The sequence below is a fragment of the Heliangelus exortis genome, chromosome 1, assembly GCF_036169615.1.
Source record: "Heliangelus exortis chromosome 1, bHelExo1.hap1, whole genome shotgun sequence".
Lineage (NCBI taxonomy): Eukaryota > Metazoa > Chordata > Aves > Apodiformes > Trochilidae > Heliangelus > Heliangelus exortis.
This window is the reverse complement of record NC_092422.1, coordinates 23,256,942-23,278,959: the sequence shown is the minus strand read 5'-3', so window position 1 is coordinate 23,278,959 and position 22,018 is coordinate 23,256,942. Positions and strand designations below refer to the sequence as shown.

The 22,018-nt window shown below is 34.8% G+C and overlaps 1 protein-coding gene across 8 annotated transcripts in view; it reads right to left on the bottom strand.

The window, feature by feature from the left end:
- The window catches only part of NBEA (neurobeachin), a 460,838-nt gene that overhangs the window by 379,458 nt on the left and 59,362 nt on the right, over positions 1-22,018 (bottom strand). For all 8 annotated transcript variants that reach the window (XM_071737478.1, XM_071737489.1, XM_071737508.1 and 5 more), the window contains exons 2-3: positions 5,895-6,126; positions 63-163 (exon numbers count right to left, since the gene is read on the bottom strand). In XM_071737478.1, the coding sequence (XP_071593579.1) occupies positions 63-163; positions 5,895-6,126 (333 nt within the window). The remainder of the gene's footprint in view (positions 1-62; positions 164-5,894; positions 6,127-22,018) is intronic.

Sequence of the window (22,018 nt, the reverse complement as noted above, 5' to 3'; positions counted from 1 at the left end):
ATTTATGTTAACTTCAGGCTCTAATGGAATGACACTTAATGCTTTATCTGATCACAGCTTACCCAAATTCCATTTTCGCCTCGAAGCATGCTGAACAAAAGCTTCAACTCTTTGACAGTGATGCTGTAGCTGGCAAGAACCCCCAACATATCAACTAGAAGATCTTCAAAGGAAAATAAAGTTATTCTGAACTCTGAATTTAATTTTTTTGAAAAAAAAAAAAAAAAAAAAAAAAAAAGCTGAAAAACTTAACACCTTTAAAAGTAAGTGTATTCACAAATTCTAAAACCCAAAATTCACTGCCTTAAATATTTTCCAAAGGATTTCATATTCTCATTGTTTTAGTTATTTTAAAAATAAATTTACATACGCAGTCTCAGATTTTGCATCACATTTTGAACAAAGTATCTGTTAAATAATTTATGAAGAATTAATTCTTCTCATTTCACAACATTTATCATACATTATGAACTTCTTGCTTGCTCCATTCTGTTACATACTTATTTCCTCTGAAGTTAACATTTTTCAAAATTTCTGACCTAAAAGACTTGACATAATTTTTTATTTTAAACACAGAACTTTATACTAAGAAACTGTATGGTTCCCACAGCTTTGCTACAGTGATAATACTTCAGATTTTCACCAGAATGAAAGGCCAGGGGGAAACAACAACAACAACAACAAAACCTCAAAAACATCATAGTGAGAAAACAAAGAAAGATAAAATGAAAGAAGTGATCAAAATTGTGGCCAAATTTATATAACACAACTTTCATTAAAACACCTCAAAATCCATAAACTGTTAGAGTAATCACATTACATAGACTGCCTTTCAGAAAATATCATGTTTAGCATTATTGTTAGTTCTTGTTATCTTTATTTTAAAACACAGAATTTATTTTTAATTTAAAACAGAGTGGACTTCACCTTATAGTCCACCCATACTTCTGGAATAATTAAAAAAATAATAATTCAAAAAATGTATGTCACGATAGAATCAGCATTAATAAACTTTTTCAATCCACTCAACAATTAGAAAACTCCCCTTATAAAGCCTGTAGAAGAGAAGAAATAAGCTTACATCTTATTAGTAGAACTACATATTCTCCTTGTCTCTCCTTGACTCTCTGACAAAGAGCAGTCTTAAAACGCATTTATCTTTTTTAAAGGACATTTCACATTGGTATCATTTTAAAACACATTTTATCCCTGCAGATATCTCTGTGTTTTTGAGGAAAACCATGAATTTAATTGTACCCCTATGAAACCAGCCTCTGGTCCTCAGTAAGCAAAAGCCATATGTGAATAATGAAATACCATTTAATTTACAGAAGACATGGTAACCTGTTCTGTGAGTGAAACTGCATGTCCAGAAAGGCAAAAGAAGAATACTGTAACTTGAAGACGTTTTCACCATAAAATCTGGGATCTATATTCCTAATGTTCAATTATAGATTTTTTTTCCCCTTTCTTTAAAGGAAGAGTTTATTTAATCTCCTCTGCAAAATTACTGCCACATTATATTTGTGGCAGAATTTACTTAAAGGAAAGCAAAATAAAGCTAAGAAACTTAAATCCCTTGTCTTTTATGATGGTGAATTCTATGACTTCAGCTTCTCCCTATAACCTACAAGCATCTGCTCCCTTCAAAAAGGGAAATCAGCACAAGTGGATGCTCATCTCTGGCTAAGAATTTAATAATTCTTATTTTGTAGTCCAAGCTTGCTTTTTCGATCCAGATACTTCAAATTTTGCTTCTTTTACAGAGGGAAAAAAGTGTTGTGTAGAAGCAAAGTTGTCTGGGGAAAATCAGAACATCATTAAAAAAACAAAGAAATGATTGGCAGATTTTTAAAATTACTCAATATGTACAGCCTTGTTTCATTGTTCCATTGCCCTATACTACCTTGTGGGACAGAAGATTTCTCGTTTCTACTGAAGGTTTTGAAAACCCACAGGCATTAGAAATACATATTTATAAAAAATAAATAAAACATTGATGCAGAGTAATACATGTAAGCTCCCTAACAATGGAACTCTGGGTCAAACTAAGAGCTGAACGACTGAAGGCCAGCAAGTAACAAGGTAAAACAAAGAACAACTGTGGCAGTCAAAACACTTAATGCTAACAAAAAATACTGCTTTAAACACCTCGAAAGGTTTGTTTCTTGTTTCAAAAAAACAAGACTTAAAAAGAACTGCACTCTATTACACAACTTTATTCATACTTACTAGAAATCTCATATAAAAGAGTCAGTTCACATCTGGTTTATAAATCCCTATAATCCACTCATGTATAAAGGGACAAATGTCACAAAACATACAACAGTTGGATTTTCCTAACGATTGCTTCATATTTTGTATTAAATAAGATCACATATGTAACAGGTATCTATGATCTCATTTCAGCAACCAGATTGCCTAGGAGAAAACAGGCTTAATTTCTCATTCTTAGTGCATTTCTAAAATTCACTGAATGCAATAGAATGTTTTGTTAATGGCACCTTCTGACTACTTGCATATTAAGCAGCTTATATATGATCAATTAATTAACCAGAAACCTTGAGGGAATGCTTAATCCAGTCATTTAGTATGAAAATACAATAGTTAAAGAGCCTGTCTGTCTTTCAAGTAACAATGTGCATATATCAAAATGAATTATTTGGTATTAACATTGGAAGACATATTAAAACAGCATTAGAAACCCAGCTTCTGGAAAACTGCCCTCATGCCTCCTTAAACTTTTAATAACAAGCAGCCATGAAATTGTGAATTTTAACTCTGCTAGTGAAGTAAATTAATTTCTACAGGTTGGCAAATGAAGAATGTGATTAATTTTGCATTTTTTCTTATGTAACCCATCGAAAGAGAAATGCTCATTAACAGCCCATTTTTACTTAAAAACCAGGAACTGTTTCATTGCTTAAGAATTCAGTTCCAGCAATTTTAGAACAATTACCTACAGCATCACAACAGAACTGCAGGAAATAAAACAGGGCTCAAGGGAGGCATATCCACTCTGTAGGAGTTCAGGCTTTCTCATCCACCATTCAGACTTCTCTGAAGGTACTCCAGAGACACTCTCCAAAAGAGTCTCTCAGAGCAGATGATCTGCTTCACTTCTCATCCTCTGGAAACAAAGCACTCTAAAAAGTGAATCTCTCAAGGAAAATCCTGTGCAACTGTTAAAACAAAATCTGCCAGTTGCCTATGCAAATGTTTTTGTACTCTTTTCCCCCTGACCACTGATAAAATGTTGACCACCCCCTAGCTTAGTGTAACAGGTTATCACAGTACAAAGATGACTTCTGACAGATGCTGCTGTTGGAAAGAAAAACTGGAATACAACTGGCAAGGATTGCATCAGCTAGATTGCAATTTAGACTTTCAAGGTGATTAAATTTCAATCTGCAAAACTTTAAGAAGGAAGATACTTAAAAGTGCTGAAAAGCCTCATGAATCTGATACTCTTCATCTAAAAAGACAAATTCTTCTCACTGCAAAAGACTGGGTACATGTTTATTGGCTGTTGTCTTCCTTTCATGCAACCAAAAAGTGGCTTCAGACTAAGACTAGACCTGAAAATGTGCTGTCATAACATATCACAGATACTGTGTCTGTCTTGTCTATTTCAACCTCATCTAGGCCTAGTTACAGACAGCATTTCACAAAGAAACAAGATGACCTAAAAACAAGCAAACAATTCCAAAACCAAACAAATTAAAACCAAAAAACCCTGTAGCCTTTACAGATGATAAAGGCCATTTGCAAAACGTTGGGCTGGCAGAGCATTAGCAACTGTTTCAGGAAAACAGTGGTTAGTGTGGTATTAACTTCCTGGGAGTGTAAGCACCAACACAGCTCTTGCTCAAAACATGCCCCCTGAATGTCAAGTCTTTTTTTTTTTTTTCCATGCAATTTCCTACTTTATCCTCTGGTTTTGGAAAGTTTATAGAAATTTTTGTTGCAAAGCAGTTCATCTGGTGTCATTTATGACCTCAACACCTATGCATCCAATTAGGGGACACAGATAATGAATTACCTGTCACTGATTTCATCATCAAGTGCCATTGAAGTAGTTATTACTTGACTACATTTATTTCTTTTGACTTATTTACTGAGATTGTTGCCATTTACAAAAGGCTTGTGAGGTGCTTGTAGAAATAAAAATAAAAAATTAATTTGCTTGCTTCCCTGTCAGAAAAACTCTCAAAAAATCCCCACATTTTCATCTGTACACAGTTGTCAGAGAAAGACCCTAAAAAGGTGTGATTTTGTTAAATCCTTGCTCGTAATATATAAAGCCTATTCAGATAATATGATGTCACGTTGAGAGCTAAAATGCCATCAGAATTCAGATTTCAGTTTTGACTCTAAAGTAAATGTTCTCTCTTTGTCCACACAAGTGCAGAGAAGAGGAAATTTACTGATGTTTTTTTTCTGCAGAAGGCCTCTTTCTGAAGTACTGTGACCAACCTCAGAACAAGATTATCGTCTAGAAGCTCCAATAATTTCTTTTTTTTTTTTTTTTTTCATTAATGTGCTGCCCCTACCTTGTATTAATAGTTGTAATCAGATTTTTTAATTCCAAATTGCTCCTGGAAGCCAGATGCTACACTTCTCATTTCTGACTTCTACAATCAGCTCAGCATTTTTTAAAATTTCTCTCAAAAGGGGACATCATCACAGTTCTATATGTCACATAGCAAAGTACTATACAAAAATCCTTGGTGAAAAACATTGGTCTGTTATACTTCAGTCTGAAACTCATAGTACAGTATTTAGTATAGCATTTCTGTTTCAGCATTTCCACATACATTTCTTATCAACATGGCATTCACTGTGACTTGCTTTGATATACAGAATGCAGCTTTTTCAAATATTTTATATTACAGACACCTTCATGCTGTGTAAAAAGCCAAGGACAAAAATCATTCATGAATAATCCAGTTTTCATGCTGCTCTTATCCTCCTCTTGTTTCTGGTCTGAAATCCTTGCTGGTTTACTGTTCCACAAACGTAAATGTATGTTAGGAATCATATCACCAGCTAAAATTTTTTTCAAGATTCCCTCTCTCAATTATTATCAGTACCAAACTACATAAAAATTAACTAGTTTCACACTGAGTTTAAAGAAGCTACTTGGTTTAAGTTTCTTCATGAGAAAAATAAGGAGTAGATAAACACTAATCCTATGCAGCTCTTAGCTGCCATATTTAAATGTGAGAACCAAGCCTACTCCCCTAAGTAATTAATTCATTATTATAGTCTGTACCCTACTTCTGAGAAGACATAGTAGAGAATAAAAAACTTTCAAGTACTCTGTAAACCTTAGCTTCAACACTTCTTTTCAGTAAGCAAACAAAATATGGCAATTTTTTAATGCTGTAAAAAATTACAGGATGTTATGAAACACAAGTATAAAAACAAAGAGATATTACAGGGAGCTACACATTATGAAAAGTCCAATTTTCCAGCATTCAAGGCTATGAAAAATTTCTTATATGCTGTCAGATGTAAGTTATATTTAAAGTGGATCATAATAATTCTAACACCTGAGAAATTCAAACTGATCAATGCATTTAAAGAACTAAAACATTACCTTGAAAGTTCATAAAATATACTGTTCTTAATTATGTTCAAAATTGGTTTATAATCACTATGGTAACATTAGCTCCTCATATGAATTAACAATCTGTTATTTTAAACAATATATATACATATATTTGAAAATAAGAATATTTTTCACCCTTTTTCTGAAACTGATAAAAAAAGCAGTTGCTGTGGTAGCAAAACCAGCGCTTTTAATAAAAAGACATCCCAAACTCTTCCTTAAGCACAAAATGTTGACAGTTCAAGAATGCAATAGTTATTTATCAGTTGACAATTTATACCTGCAATCATGTCGTCCACAGTACTCATCTTCAGCAGTACCTGTTCAATTAAGCCAACTTCTGTGCTAGTCTGTAAATTACGGACACTTTTACGGAGAATTGCTGTGAACATACTCCAGATTTCTGCCTGGCACGTTACATCACAGTGCTCCAAAAGCTCTGACATGCACGTAATGCTCTCTGCATCCTGGATGATAAAGTTCATCTCTAGATCAAATTCGCCACCAACCAGCTACGAAAAGAGAAAAAAAAAATTACATTGTGAAACCTATAGTTTTGTGCCTTCCATATCTTCATAGTGACTGACACTGAGTATTTTTTCTATGAGGGAGATAATTTTGATAGAGAAACTCACAGCTAGAAACTGAGGCAGCAAACTAGAATCACACTATGCAAAACAGCTCCTACATCATATACACATTAATATCTTGCAGTATTTTCTACAATATTGTCATAGCACTGAATAAAGCCCTTTCATAAAATAAAATCAAAATATATTTCAAACATGCCTTCCTAAAAAGAAACTGAAATGGTAGCTTAGCCCAGAGAGGTGTAGTGCAAAGAAACAGAACCTGAAAAGGCCAGTAGGAATTGAAGGTTTCCTACAGTTCTCTGAAGAAAAAAAATTCCTACTCAGAAACACAAAGACACTTAAACAACTTAGCTATGTTTCCTTCTTTTATAAGCCAATATCTGCCCTTAATTACAAGTTTTCAAGACCTTACTGCCCTCTCCCTTGTACCTCCCAAACAGTCATGCTCAAAAAAGAATCAGTGATCTGCTCTGGGCCAAAGGAGACACAGTAGAAACTTGATTAATTATACCACAGAGCAGCTCATCACGTGGCCAAGGAAATCTACTGCTGGTGCAAAGACAAGACAGAAATGGGAAAGAAAAAAGCACTGGGGTTAAATTATTTTAACAGCAGTAATGATGAAATTACAGCCTGACTCCTATTCTTCCCAGATACTTGCAAAATGCTATCCAAAGTCCCTAGTTGCAATTAAAGAGCACAAGTACCAGACAGGTAAAAAAAAATTTGCAAAAGATAATAGTAAAGATCAAGTATACCTTAAGAAATGGAGCTGATCAATTTCAATCAGTCTGGTGTAACTTCAAAAAGATGAACGCAAAACACCTTATTGAACTGATAATGAAACTTAGTTTAAAAAACCAATACCCTTCTAATGGCAGAAACATGTTCCTATTTTGAAGGAAACAAAGCCTGAGACTCATACATCCTGCTTTACCCTAGCAACCTTAAAGAATTCTGAAATCACCAATGTTGCATTTCCATGCAAAAGGCAAAAGAACAGAATAAATTAATTCTAAAATGGCATAAAGACATTCTTTTCTAGTTGCTTCAGGAAATTATTTAATTAAAATTGCAATATTATGTTTTGAATTAAAGCTATTCAAATAATTCGTCTCATTTATAAGTACATAATTTCAATGGTCACTTTTAATAGAAGGATATTTCCTACCCCATTTAAAAGCAGTTGGCATTGCTTTCAAATTAAATTCCAAACAAAAAGCAAACTGCAATACTATACAAACTTTTTTTTTAATGATTAAACTGATCCAAATATTCAAAGTCATCTTTCAGACTAAATCTTCAGAGAAAAATAATACAACTAAGCAAAGACTACTTTGGGCTTCTACCCTAATTCATAATTTTTATCTAGTTAGGAATTATTTCCCTCTATCAAGTAATTGCTAATAACCAGTTTATGACTTGCTAACATAAAATCTTCTAATATATTACATATATAAACCTATCGCATCCTGAGTTCCCAGAGGCGTTTCATTACACTAAAATATAAATATTATCCTAATTATGATAGAGTCTTTTAGTTTAGAACTTGTGACTGCATATCATACATTTGCTTATTTGATAAACATATAATGTGTACCAAGAGTAAAAAACTGTAAAAATCACAAGAATAGGATTTCTATAATAATTTTTTTTGAATCATGAAGTGAGTTTCACAGAGGAAACCCAGGAGGAGTTTCTATTTCTGAAAACAGCAGTATCTTGTGTGCACTTCTCCAGCAGTCTGGATTGTTATTTTCTCAGAAATCTCTCCATATGAATAAGTCTCTTTGAGACGATGTTAAAAACATTCAGAGACAAAACAGGAACTTGTAGAAGACATTCAGTGAAACTCATTAAAATGTACCTAATTTACCCTTATTTGCATTTTAAGAATATATCAGCAACTAACAAAGATCATAGTTATAATTAAAATCAACTTCCTCAATAAAGGAAATAAATTAATGAATTGATAACTGGGATGACAGAATTTAAGACGATAGAGGGAAGGTTACTTTTTTAAACTCATAGTCCCAAAAAACAACATAAATTAAAAATATTGACAGTCATGACAAAAAGAATACAAGGAAATGTCTAAGAACACAAGGAAAATCTAGAAAAAAATTAAGTGAGTATACAAGAAATTAATAACCATGGCTAAATTGTGTTCAAGAAGTAACATAAAGAAACTTCCTCTTCTTTGTTACATTAAAAATAAAACATAATCCAGCCAGCAAAAAGAAGTAGAACATTCACTACAAATAAAAGCATTCTCTAACAATATTTCTGCAGCTGCATTTCCCAAGCAAAACAGCGAGAAAGGAGAAATAACCAGTCTGTCTTCACAACAGAGGGTGATAATCAGTGGAGAACCACAGTGAAAATGAGCTGTTAACAAGTGCAGATACTAATAAAATGATATAGCTTGCTGAAGATCCAAAAATCATTAAATGCAATTAAAACACACCAACTGCTGTGAGCTGCAAAGATTTTTATGGTACCAGCTGGCCAGGCAACATATAAGAGTAAAGCTAGCAAGTGCAAAGAATACAACATTATTATAGTTTTACTCATAGATTTATAGAATTGTAGGCTCTCAAATCTGCTATTATCAGCCAGAAAAGAGATTTTTGAGTCCCTGCGGATACTTCTTTAAATAACTATCACAGAATCACAGAATGGTAGGGGCTGGAAGGGACCTCTGGAGATCCCCTCCTGCTAGAGCAGGATTCCCTAGAGCAGATTCCAGAGGAACACACATATCCAGGTGGGGTTTGAATCCCTCCAGAGATGGAGACTCCACAACCTCCCTGGGCAATATGTTCCAGTACTCTGCTATCTTTAGAGAAAAGAAGTATTTTGTCATATTCAGGCTGTATCTTCTGTGTGCCACTTTGAGACCATCACCCCTCGTTCTGTCACTGGACACCACAGAGAAGAGTTTGGCCCTATCCTCCTGACACCTGCACTTTAGATATAAACATTTATGACATCTACCCCTCAGCCTCCTTTTCTCTAAGCTAAACAGTCCAAACTCTTTTAGCCTTTCCTCATAGGGCAGATGCTCCAGTTCCTTAATCATCTTAATTATGCTACATTAAAAACTATTAGTTGGCAATTGTAAAAATTTATAATGAATCTGCAACGTTATAAATTGGGAACAATTCTGGACGCAATACACACACACAAAAAAGTGAAATCATATTGTCATAAAGCAGTTTATTTTTATTATAACATTGAAGACTTCTGTAGTAAGACAAATTTCAGCCAGAGTACAGTATGAACACTATGATAGAAATCTGTGCAAGAGCCAGTATACCCTCCCATACATCAGTGTTCTTTTCATACTATAGATCTCATACACAATCTTTTTTCTTATGTCATACACTCAGTCTTACTTTGTATCCTTCAAATGAACACTTAATATTCACTAAAGACTACGCTTCCACTGTAAGAATCCTGAATCACTGCTTGTACACTGACAAGCTCATTTATCACTTTTTAAATATTCTGCATCTTTCCCAACACAGCTGTAAGAAATAAAGCATTAAACTAATGTTCACATCACAGTTCCAAGTCAGATGAATACAGCTAACAAACAGAACTCCTGAAGAAGTAATGAACTGGCAGTTATAAGCAAATTAGGCTATCTCCCCTGTACTGAGGTTGTTTACAATGACAGGTTGACATTCCTTGTAAATTGCTCCAAGAACCTATCTTCACCTACACCACAGTCCTCAAAAGCTGCTGCACTACCAAAAATCTCCATTTTTCTAAATACTGTGACCATTCCACATTAAGCTCATTTTGCCATTCGCTATCCTATGCAATAAAAATGTTTCTTCTGAAGCTACAACAGTGTTGAAATACTCTTTCAAAATACAGAAGTTGTCTACATGTTTGAAAGCATATACAGATCAGGTCTTGAAATGGAATAAAATGTGCAACTGAACATCTTGAATTAAATTGTTTACTTGTGAACTTCAGAATTCTTCAAAATCAGATTCTTCATATCAAGTTCTGGAGAATGGATTAAAATGAAGAGAGAATAGAATGGAATATTTTCAGTTGGAAGGGACCAACAATTATCCTCTAGTCCAACTGCTTGGCCACTTCAAAGCTGAACAAATAAGCTGACAGGCTTGGGGAACTGACCACCTCTCTTGGAAGCCTCTTCCAGTATTTGACCACTCCTTCAGTAAGGAAGTGCTTCCTCATGGCAAGTCTGAACCTCCCTTGATGCCCCTTTGAGCCATTCCCACACATCCTGTCACTGGATACCAATGAAAAGAGCTCAGTACCTCCCTCTCCACTTCCCCTTCATAAGAAGCTGTGGAGAGCACGAAGTCTCACTCTTCTCTCCAGTAATAGAGAGCTCCTCAATTAGGAAAAAAAAAAAAAAAAAAGCAAAAAAATAAACCAGAGGTCATAACTTATTCTTGGGGGATATTACAGAAAACAAAATGCTGAAGATGTGAAATGCTGAAGAAGTTCCTCTCTGATTAAAAAATCCAAACTGCAACATATAAGGATCTTAAGAGGTGCACACAATATAATATAAAATATATTTTAGAGGCATTTTGTATTTTTTCTTTAAATGCAAAACGCGAGTCCATTTTGCTAAAGAGAAAATGACACAATAATATATAGCAAAATCAATAAATTCAACATCCTATTTGCCATGATCTGCACTCATCCATTGGAAAACTTTCATGGTACCTAAACTGGACATTTGTGTTTACTTTTAATATTTTACACATAATTCTCTCTAATCCTCCCCTGATTTGGAGTCTTAAGAACTACTAAACTGTACATCTGAAACTTACTTTTAATTTTTAATACATTTTTCAGCAGTTTTTGTTTTTTTCAAAAGTCATCTTAGTTACAAGGATGCATATAAGGAGAAAAAGTTATCTGTAATGAGCTATGACTTCCTGTCTTGTATTCAATCACTACACACATTTGGCTAGGAAAACACTGTAAGTGTTGACTTAACTTATCTACAACAAACCCAAAGGTAAAGACCGTAACCATTTTCCCCATCTACATTAATAGACTTCTATTTTTTTTATTTGTCCTGACCAAAAAAGTATAGAAGCAAGAAAGTCTTCCAACATTTAAATTTCTAAAATTTGCTGTTCATTACCATCAAACAAGAACTTCTTTCTAATTTCCTTCAACTTGGATTCCTATGTGCCTTTCCTTAGATAAAAATCGAGAATATAAATTACAGAATACTAGACAGAAACTGCCACTGAAAAACTGAATGATCACAAAGGTAGAGTTATTAAAATGCTAACAACATCCAGGTCCAATATGCACCATGGCACTTTTTCCTTTCCTCTCCCAATTAACTACTGTCACACTTGCTCTACCTTTCCCAAAGCCAAGAATATGTGAGGGTACATCACCATCCACATGACAACCATCCTCATCTGTTTTAGAAGTGGTGGTGTACCCAGGCAGATGAAAAACAAGCTACTATTTCCTGGTCATTAAACTTTTAAATGTTTAATTTCTATAGAAGTAATTCCAGTTTTTAGGAAACTGCTTCTTCAGCTGCACGCATGAAGATTTCTTTCAGTATAAGTGTTTAGAATGCTACATGAAATAAATTAAACTTTCCAGTGAACAAAATGTGTGCTGATCACATGCACTAGCTAACCTAAATATCACAATATGACTACAGAGAAAATCACAGATAACAAAAACATAAAGTGAATATTTTTTAAAACTAGTATGTATTTTTTCCTGTTGTCGTTAAATTATTAATTCTTGGAGTTCTTTAGAGAAACAAATTACAGGTATGTGTATATCATAGCTCAGGCCCAGGTGTTAACAACCTGGCCTCCGCTCACTCTCCCCTCACTGTGGGACAGGGAGGAGGAAATCCAACTATAAATCCATCTCTCACGGATCCAGACAAGAACAGGGAGGTTTTCCCTCCCCAAGTATGCTCATGGGCAAAACCAGACAGATTCAGCTTGGGGAGAAAAAAAGAATAATTTAATCTATTAGGAGAAAAAGAACACACAACCAGATTTAGAACCTTCCCCCACCCCTCCCTTCTTCCCAGGCCCGTATTGCTTCCCTCCTGCCTCTGCCTCAAGGGCACAGGGGATAGAGTGTTGAGGTTCAATCAGTTCACCACACATAGATGCTTTTTTGTTGAATCCTCATAGCATTCCACTGCTCCAACACGGGATCTCTCTCATGGCAGAGTCCCTCAGGAACCCCTGGGCCATGAGTCCCTCCCACAGGTGCAGTCCCTCAGGCACAGACTGCTCCAGCCCGGGCTGCACACAGAGTCACGGCTGCTGTGGGAACAGTCACCTCCCCTGACACGGGGTCCTCCGGGGCTGCAGATCCACATCTGGGGTAATTTTCAAAATTCTCTTCACCATCAATGGAAAGCAAAGTGATTCATCTCACTAGTTTTAGGCGAAACATTAGGACAAAATAAATCTCTGGGCGTGTAGCACTTTTCGCTGACTATAAAAGGCCAACTATCTTGGATGGGCACATCTGCAGTTACGTCAGATTAACCTTTCCCAGAGTACCCACAGAATGGGCTGTAACCAAATGACAGCACTACAAAGACTGATTCCCATGTGAATCACTACAACAGCACATAATTCTCCACATTACAGTACCTGGCTTAAAGGAGTCTTCATTCATTTTAGCTTCAAAAACATTTTTTATCCTGAATGATAGATGTACACAGTATACTGTGTGCCACTGAAGCAATGCTACCTTGTAAGTTTATTGACAATTTTAAAGTATTCAGAGAAAACAAAATAATTTAAATGCAGCTTACACCTGCTGAGAAAATATGAAAGAACTAATATGTTCAGTTTACTTTTTGGAACTTCTAAATTTGTTATCATGCAAGCTTAGAATTATTTCACTCTAAGATTTACCTTTAATTTCTTATTTTATCTTCTGGGGGAGAAGGACACACCTGTAGGTTGAGTACTGTCTCGGCTGAGACAGAGCTAATTTTTTTCATGGCAGCCTATACGGTACTGCATTTTGTTTGTGAATGAAACTGTGCCAAAAACTCACCAATTTTACCTATTCCTGAACAGTGCTTACATAGTGCCAGATCTCCCAGAAAGCAAGGTGTGCATGGGCAGGAGGTTGGGAGGGGACAGAGCCAGGACAGCTGACCCCAACTGACCACGGGGATATGGCCACACCATCACACTCAGCAAGAACACTGTGGGGTTAAACAAACACTGGCTGGGCATCAGTCTGCTTGTGGAAGGTGACAAGGGATTGTCTTTGCAGTACTTCTTCCCACCACACACTTATTAAACTTCCTTTAGCTCAAGCCAAGAGGTTACTCCTGCTTTTGCTCTCTGGCAGTGTGTGGGGTGGGGGGGGAACAGGTGGTGGGTGCTTATTTGTAGGCTGGGATCAATCCACCGTGGTTTAAAACTTCTGGCTTCTGTCCTCAAATGTACTTTCCACGTTTTTTTTCACTGAGTAGCACTGTTCCATGCAGTAAAATCTACTGAATCTTGTGTAAGGACTCTTAACAAAGTACAGAAGAGAAAAACCTGTGAACTACACAGTATCAAATCATAATCCAATAAACCAAACTTTGTTTAAGAATGTAAGCCCAGCTAACCTTGAGCATGGCCTGCTGAGTTCTTCCAAAAATATCACACTGAGATGTTTGTCTCGGAACATCAAAGGCCCAAATTTGCTCAGTGCTCTATAAAGCATGTTTATTCCCCAGTTCAAACAAGCTTGCATGTTATACTGCTATCATACAGGGAAAGCATTCTGTCATGTCCTTCCCCATCCTACAGTAATTTTCTGTAAGTCAATAGTTTTGATAATACCTACAGTGTTTCTTTTATTTAGATTTCAGATTTCTTTGCCAAGCATGAAGAGAAACATTTAAAAATTACTTGAAATGCTTGGAAGACAATGTACATTGTGAAAGAACAAAGGCTCTGTAAGGAATGAAGAGTAAATATGTACTTATCAATGTCCTGTTGTCATTGTTACCTGCCTCAGAACATCAGCTGTCTTGGGACATAGGCCAGGAAGAGACAGTAAAAATTATTATGATAACTATCTACTTTCCTTGAATTTCTAGGAGGACAGTTCTAAACTGCATCACTGGCACCAGCAGTAAGATATCCTACAATGAAAGGAAGAAGATAGAAATTGTCAACCTGAAACTGCCTTTGTTGTAAAAAAAACTACACACGGGTTTGTTAGCTGTTAGATGATGTTTTATTTTAAAAATTTTAAAAAATGCTATTCTATCTAAACAATCATCCTGCAGTTTCACATGGCAAAGCCAGAACTCAGCCCCAATATATATTGCTTTAGGAGGCTGTTAAGTTTCATCTTTGGAGGGCTTTCCAAAAAAAAAACAAGCACATTTTAGAACATGTAGTCAAGACCCATTCAGTCCAATCCTATTATTCCAGTATTCCCCAAGTCCAGGATGAAATGTTTGTCTATTTGAACAAAATAGCTCAAAATAGCAAAATAACACTTATCAATACTTAAATAAGGATAATGATAATGCTTGGGTAATGGTAACATTAAGTCACTCTAGAAAACCATCCCAAAGAAACACTCTAAGAACCCTAAGAAACAAAGTTTCCTGTGTATTTAAACTGAGTAATAGGCATCTTGAGATGCTGTTCCAAACTCTCTTCAGTGACTCTTAGAAGGAAAACTCTAAGTTGTTTCGATGCAACAAAAGGATAAAATCATTTTTTTGTGCTGCTCAGAAAACCTGTCCCCTCGACTAAGTCTGGTTTCTTTTATCATGATGTGGTGTTGGAATTCTTTGGCTGAAATTTCATGGCAAAAAAACCAAAACAAAACACAAACCCTTATAGATTAAAATGACAGTTTAATATTTACTTTAAAAAGAGCAGAACATCAAGGAATGTTTTGAGCTATATTTGTTATGGTAATGCTGTAGTACTGCAGTTCATTGGAACTGTGGTAATATATGTAAAATATAATTATCCAGGTCAGATTACTTTTAATTAACTTGCTCCTCTAATAATATAAAAATCAAATAGAAATTACATAAAGAAAATACCAAAGTTGTTTAGTGGAACAAAAGTCAGAATGGGACACATGAAATAAAAAATAAAATGGAGAGTAAATGTTGCAGAGATATGTTGAGAATACCTCAAAATTAGAGCTATAGGTACACTACTACACCATAGTCTATGTACAAACATTAATGTAAGTGTGCATTAAACCAACCTATAGAAAACTACAGTAGATCTACTACAGTAAAGTATACATACAATTTACTGAGACAAGCATCAGATCTACCCAGACAGACAGCAAGTCTGTATAACTTAAAGTTAACAGTTTGCCTTAATAGTTTGCTAAGAGAAAACTTCAACTTGCTCTTCCCTGCTTTTTTATGTTGGAAGACTGAGAAACATTAAACTGTCGGTAATTACACGGTTGTAAACCAATTTGTATTTCACAACTAACAGTACCACACAAAATCTTTGGGCAGATAGCAGTGTCTGGTTTTAAAACAAAACAACTGAAAAATCCAACAACACTCAGTATCTTGTTTCCCCAACTTCACACACAAGCATATTTCCCAAAAATACTAAAACATTGTTTTAGTCAACAGAAGTCTCCAGTAAATCAAAACATTTGGGTTTTATTTTCACCAATAGCAACATTTGTTTTTACTCAAATGTACTTGTCAAAGCAATTTTGTTTATTTGCTTTCACAGATGCATTCTGTAACTAGAATAAATTGCAACAACATAGTTAATGGAATTTTAGTCTTGGAAAATGTTGGATTTTTTTCAGAGTAGCCTGTGGCGAGATTCCCAGGTACATCAAGGACACACAACTTAAAGATTATAAAAGAAAAATGTGATTTTTCACACTTAAGATCATAAAAATAACCACATACCATCAGGACAAAGATATAAGTAGCCCACCGTCTTCTTGTAAACAGACATCATGTATAAATCCTGAAAAAATAGCTTGCAGGCTCTCCTACTCTCTTTCCCATGAGCTAATCAGGGAGGCAAAGCAATTGTTCTCTACTGCACTAATTGCTATTTCCTCACTGCTAACGAGCTCTGAGCAGAGCATGGGCAGACCTTGGCCCATCCAGGGTCTCACTTTACCCCTACAACTTAGACAGTACAACCTTTCGCTTGCTTGTTGTTACAAAGCAGATCTGTATCCAGTGCACTCTAAAGGGACTGAGAAGTATGTCCTCTGTCCCTCCTGAGAACCTATAGAGAAAATATTTTCCTGATGTACTTGTTCTGTCAGGCTCTCTCTCTCTATATATATATACATATACACACACATATATATATTAAATAAAATTCAGTTACCTGAGATATTCAGCAGCTAAACAAGACATAACCTAATTTTTATTCTAAAGGATGTGAGTATTTGAACATATAGAAAAATAAGTTTAACCTAAGTAGCCTTCATACTGCAATCAGGTAAATAACACATGATTAGTCCAGTTTATGTTGGTTTTATACCAGGGCACTAGTGTTCGGTAAGAAAAGGAATTAGTTACATTTGTCTCATTAAGATTAAGCTCTCCATTCCCAATTTTAAAAGTAAGTAATCTATATTTGAAGTGTCCCCTTCTCATGTATACCCTTCTCTTAGTTTTTTCTTTCATTAGGGTTTTTAAATATTTTTATTTTTAAATGAAACATTTCCCTTTTGTCACAAAACACTCCCTGAAAAGCCTCGACACCATAAAAGATGGCTATGCAATTTTTAAAAGCAGAAGAATTCTGATGAATTTAGTTATGACAGTGCCATTTTCCAGCTGATACATCTAGGTGTCAAAAGTATCCTTTTCACATTAATAATTAATAAAAAAATGATAGCCCAGGAGTCCTGGGATACATGATCTCAAACAATATTGAAGTGAGAGGTGCACAACAGTTGTGCACAATTCTCCATGTTGCTGAAAAACAGGAGCTTAGTGGGAAGAACAAAGAAGTGTCTTTAATTGTCACCATGCTGCTGCTTGCTTAAACCAATAATTTTGAGATGCCTATTAATTATTAGTATCAATATTTTGAAAGTTTCCAATGGCAACATCAGTTTGTGAAGCTCTACACTCAATTTCAACACGCTTATTTTCAACAATCTTCCATTTAATTCGATTCCAAAAGCATTAACTGCTTAGAATACAGCCTTCTTTTCCCCAGAAGTTAATATGGGAGAAAACAACCCAGTGCTCAGGCACAGTGAAAATCCCTTCCAAGCTTCTGTACTCTATCGATTACAGACCAAATCTTGGGCATGTGACATAGTTCCATTTAATTCTCTGTATGTGACATAACTCAGCAAAAGGGAGGCAACAGTAGCAAGAAAGCCCTAGTCAGGACCACCTCTGTTAAAAAGATACATAGATTCCAGTGAATAATTTAATCTATAATTGAATTATACTGATTGATGGAGCTCGATCAAAGGCTTCTTGTAGAACCTGTGTAATTATTGCTAAAGTAAAAAATGCTTCTTGACCATATTTTATAAATAAGCACAAAGTCAAATGTATAAACAAGTACAGTCTCAACTCAAAGCTTACTTTGTTCCCTTGTAAAGTGCATTCTGTCATACACAATTTACAGCTAACAACATGCTTATAAGTCTAGTTCATTAGTACTACAAGCATTAATAATTTCTGAGTAAATACAATAATTTTCAGCTCTGTAATGATGTTTACTATGTGATAAAATATAGAAGGATACCATTACAAATACACATGAATTATAAAGCTGTGAAGCTTAACAGCAAGATTCCATATCAATGGCCATATAACCCCTGTGGCTTCTCAGTTTTCCTAGCCTGAAGTTTGTTATCATCATATCTAAATTTTCAAGTAAAGCCAGTAGGTACCTTTTTTTTTTTTTTTTTAAGAAAATCAAGAGATGGTATACTATATGTTACTTTTTTTTTCTCATTCTCGAAACTGAGCAGGAGACTGATAAGGGACAGGAACCGTGCTTTAAAAACTCTTTTATAATTTCTCTTAGCCAAATGTTTTTTTAAAAAATTTCAAGAAGCTCCTTTTGGTTATAGATGCAGTTACTGAAACTTGGATTAGTAAGACTAAGGGTTTTTTTTAACTAGGTTTGTCAATACTTGTCCCCTTTACTCTCAGGATAGTGTAATTGCTCTGGTTTATGACTTGTCTCCCGTAGGGTTTTTGCTGTCATTAATGATTTAAGGCTTTTTTGTGCAAGGACAAAAAGTAAAAACTCAGCCACTAAAGGAGGCACTACAGCCACCACACTGACAGTCAAGAACAAAGGTCAGAATTATGCAGCAAAAGAGGAAAGGTCAGATGCAACTCTAACAACAAAAGATCATTTTACGGAGGAAATAGAAAGGTACAAAAATAAGCATAAGAAACAATTTATCAGTAGTCAGAGAGTCTGCTTCTGTAAGAAGCTTGCTGGATCTCTTTAACTGTTCAGCTTTCCCAAACTAAACATCATCTTATGTACAACTTACATTTTTTACATGATCCAGAAGCAAAGGCAACATAATTTTGGTTAGAAGCAATTCTGATCTATTCTAATACTGTATATGTGTTTCTTCCTCATTTCTGTTGCTAAGTATTATGACTTTATTTTGTTACACAAAGCATCTTAGCACTTGAAAAATATACATCCACTTTTCTACAGATGAAAACCACTAGGAAATGAAACCAAATTACTGTGGTAGGAATCCCTGTTCAGAAAAGAAAATAATCTCAATATTGCACTTGCACTGCTTGTCCCACTGTGTTCATCTGGTGTTTCTGTTTGAACTACTGTTCAAGAATATAAAAGCAGGAAAGAGGTGTATTTAACCTATCTCAGTGTTCAAAAAGTGTAAGAACAGGATAAACACATACTGCATTTTCTCCCCGTGCACTAGGGTGACATTATAGAGTCCCAGCCTCCCACTATAGGAATTTTCTGATCCAGAAATAATGTCTTTTTCTGAACAAGTTGATGGATTTCCATCTGTTAATTTTCCTGATCAATTTCTGAGTTTGCATCTCTTTGGATTCTTAACTTCCTACAGTTTTCTCAAGATTTTTTGTAAAAATGTCTTATTATACATCTGCTATAGGATTATTTCATTTCAGTCCTCCAGTTTTTGCATTTTGAAAAGCAATGAATAAGTGTTTTCTATCACATTCTCCCCTTTGTTCATCTCTGTCTCAAATATATTTGGTTATATCTTTTCCAAGTGGAATGATCCCACTTTTTAAAGTCACTCCTTCTCTGAAATCCTTATTTAATCATTCTTCTTATCCTTTATGCTTTTTTGATAATTCTAATACATTCTTTTGAGACTGGGCATTACCAGAAATTAATAAAACATTCAAAATAGGGATATATCATTAATTTATACATGAAAATGCTTTGCTTTGCTAATCTTTTCTTTATTAATGATTGCTAATATTTGCTTTTATGATTGCTACTAAGTGCCAAAAAGATTTTTCACAGAACTAGTGCAACTGTGAGACCATTTATAAGAGCATTTGTGAGAGAGCAGTTAATACAGGGTAGAAGATATGAAGTTAGACCCTTTATTACTATTTATGAGATCAGAAGGAAGTAAGACTCCTGAAAAACCTTCAAAAATGTCATACTAATTTTGTAAATATGTACAGAATGTAAAAGCACCATGTTTCTCTACTGACAGCACCACATATGTCCTTTCCAATTTATGATTTCCATCATAAGCTATATGTATTTACATAACTGCTGAATACAGTTTTAAATGAAAGGATAATGCCACTAATAAACACTTAAGATACTAAGCTCTCTTCTCCCAAAAACATTTAAGAAACATCAACAAAAAAAAAAGGTAATCAACATCTCAGCAACACATTATCCCCTTATCTAGTTTACTTAAAAAACACAAGATAAGTGCTTATAAAAATATGGTTAACAGGTAATGTACCTTTTCAGCAATATACTCCCTCACATCTTCACATTTTTTCCATGTTTGATGCTATACTTATGCATCATTTACTCAACTAATGCTGGCTGAAGCTTAGAAGGAACACTTAAGGATGCATTCTTACTTCAGTCTCCAAGACTCAGACACAGTTGTTGAAAACAATATTCCTGGAGTCCAAATTTCAAACACTCCAGGATAAAAACTAATTACACAGCTTCATGGGTACTAAGCATTCTTTTTAAGACATCATGTAACTGGGTAAAGCTGAGATCATGTATAATTTGATTTCACTACAAGACAACTACAATTGAAGTGTTAATAATTACAAAGTAAATGTTAAAATATGGAGGAAAATTCAAGTATTCTTTATTGCATTAAAAGAGATATTTCTTAGAGACATATATGATTATTCCTTTAACCTCAGTTACTTTATATTTAATACAATTTAAAATAAAAATATATTAATAAATTTAAGATAAACTGTAATAGGATCACAGTAGTCTAGTTTTAAAAGTCATGGGTTTTTTCTCAGTATGTAAGATTTGTTTCTACTCAGTAGACATAAATGCTTAACTTACTAATAAAATAAAAAGTGTCTCTGATTCAAAAACACAAAAGGGGGGAGTGGAAGGGGACTGTAAGAAAAGAGGTATAGACTTACAACCCATTTTTAATTACACTTCTTCTATGTAACCATGCCTTATTAATGAAGACTTTGTTATAAAATAATCAGTTTTGGTGAGAAGTGATTATATTTGGAGATGGGCAACATATTCCTCAATCACATTTTAGGAAAGAAATTGTAATGCAAGGTAGTTTAATACACCTTCTTTATTAAAAACAGAAAAACCCTCACCGTTCTATTCACTTAACAGAAATTAAAAAGTCTTAAAATTGAAATAGAAATAATTCACACAAGGGACGAGTCAAACTTGATATTTGACTGGGTTTCCATCATAAAAGCACTCACACATCTTTGGTTTGTGAGGGAAAATTATGAAATCCTAAGCAGTAGTAAAAGTAAAGGAAATTACTTCTAAAAAAAGGCTTCTTCAAATGGCTGGATTCAGCTATTTTTTGCCCCCCTTTCGATGTCTCCTTTTGGGCAGTGTAAAACAATACCAGTACTTTTAGGTGGAAATGTTACTAAAGAGGAAATGGAACAGTTATATAAATAGAGACAGCATAGCTATATAAATAATAACCCATAAAAGCTCCTTCTAAAGTAAGGTCTTCTGAAACCATTCTCAACTAGGAAAACAGAAAATGTATTCAGTTGCTCTTTAATCAAATGGATGATAATCAGAAATGAGTATGCCAAGTTAAATAGTAATTCAAACCATGTGTAAACAGATAACAACTTTGCAAGAATGTAATCACCTAAATGACTGTACAATCTTGATAAAAATTTCAAGCATCTCCCTTTTCAATGCATCACCCAACTTTTATTAAATGGCAAATCTTACTAGATTCTTGATTTACTGAATACATGCAATAATCAGCATTATACTCTGCAAACTTTCAGTTGTTTCAGTTAATGAAAACACTAACTGTTCAGAGAATATACCTCAATACTGTTCAGGTATTTCAGAGAATCACAAAATAGTTTAGGTTGGAAGGGACATTAAAAAACACCTAGTTCCAACCTCCCTACCACGAGGCAGGGACAGGTCCCATTAGACCAGGTAGCTCAAAGCCCCATCCTACCTGGCCTTGAACAGTTCCAGGGAGGGGGAACCACGACTTCCCTGGACAGCCTGTGCCAGAGTCTCATGGGTTTTTCAATCATGTCAATAGCACTACAAGAACTTTCAACCCCAGTAGCCAATTAAGTTGTCCTGATTTTTAC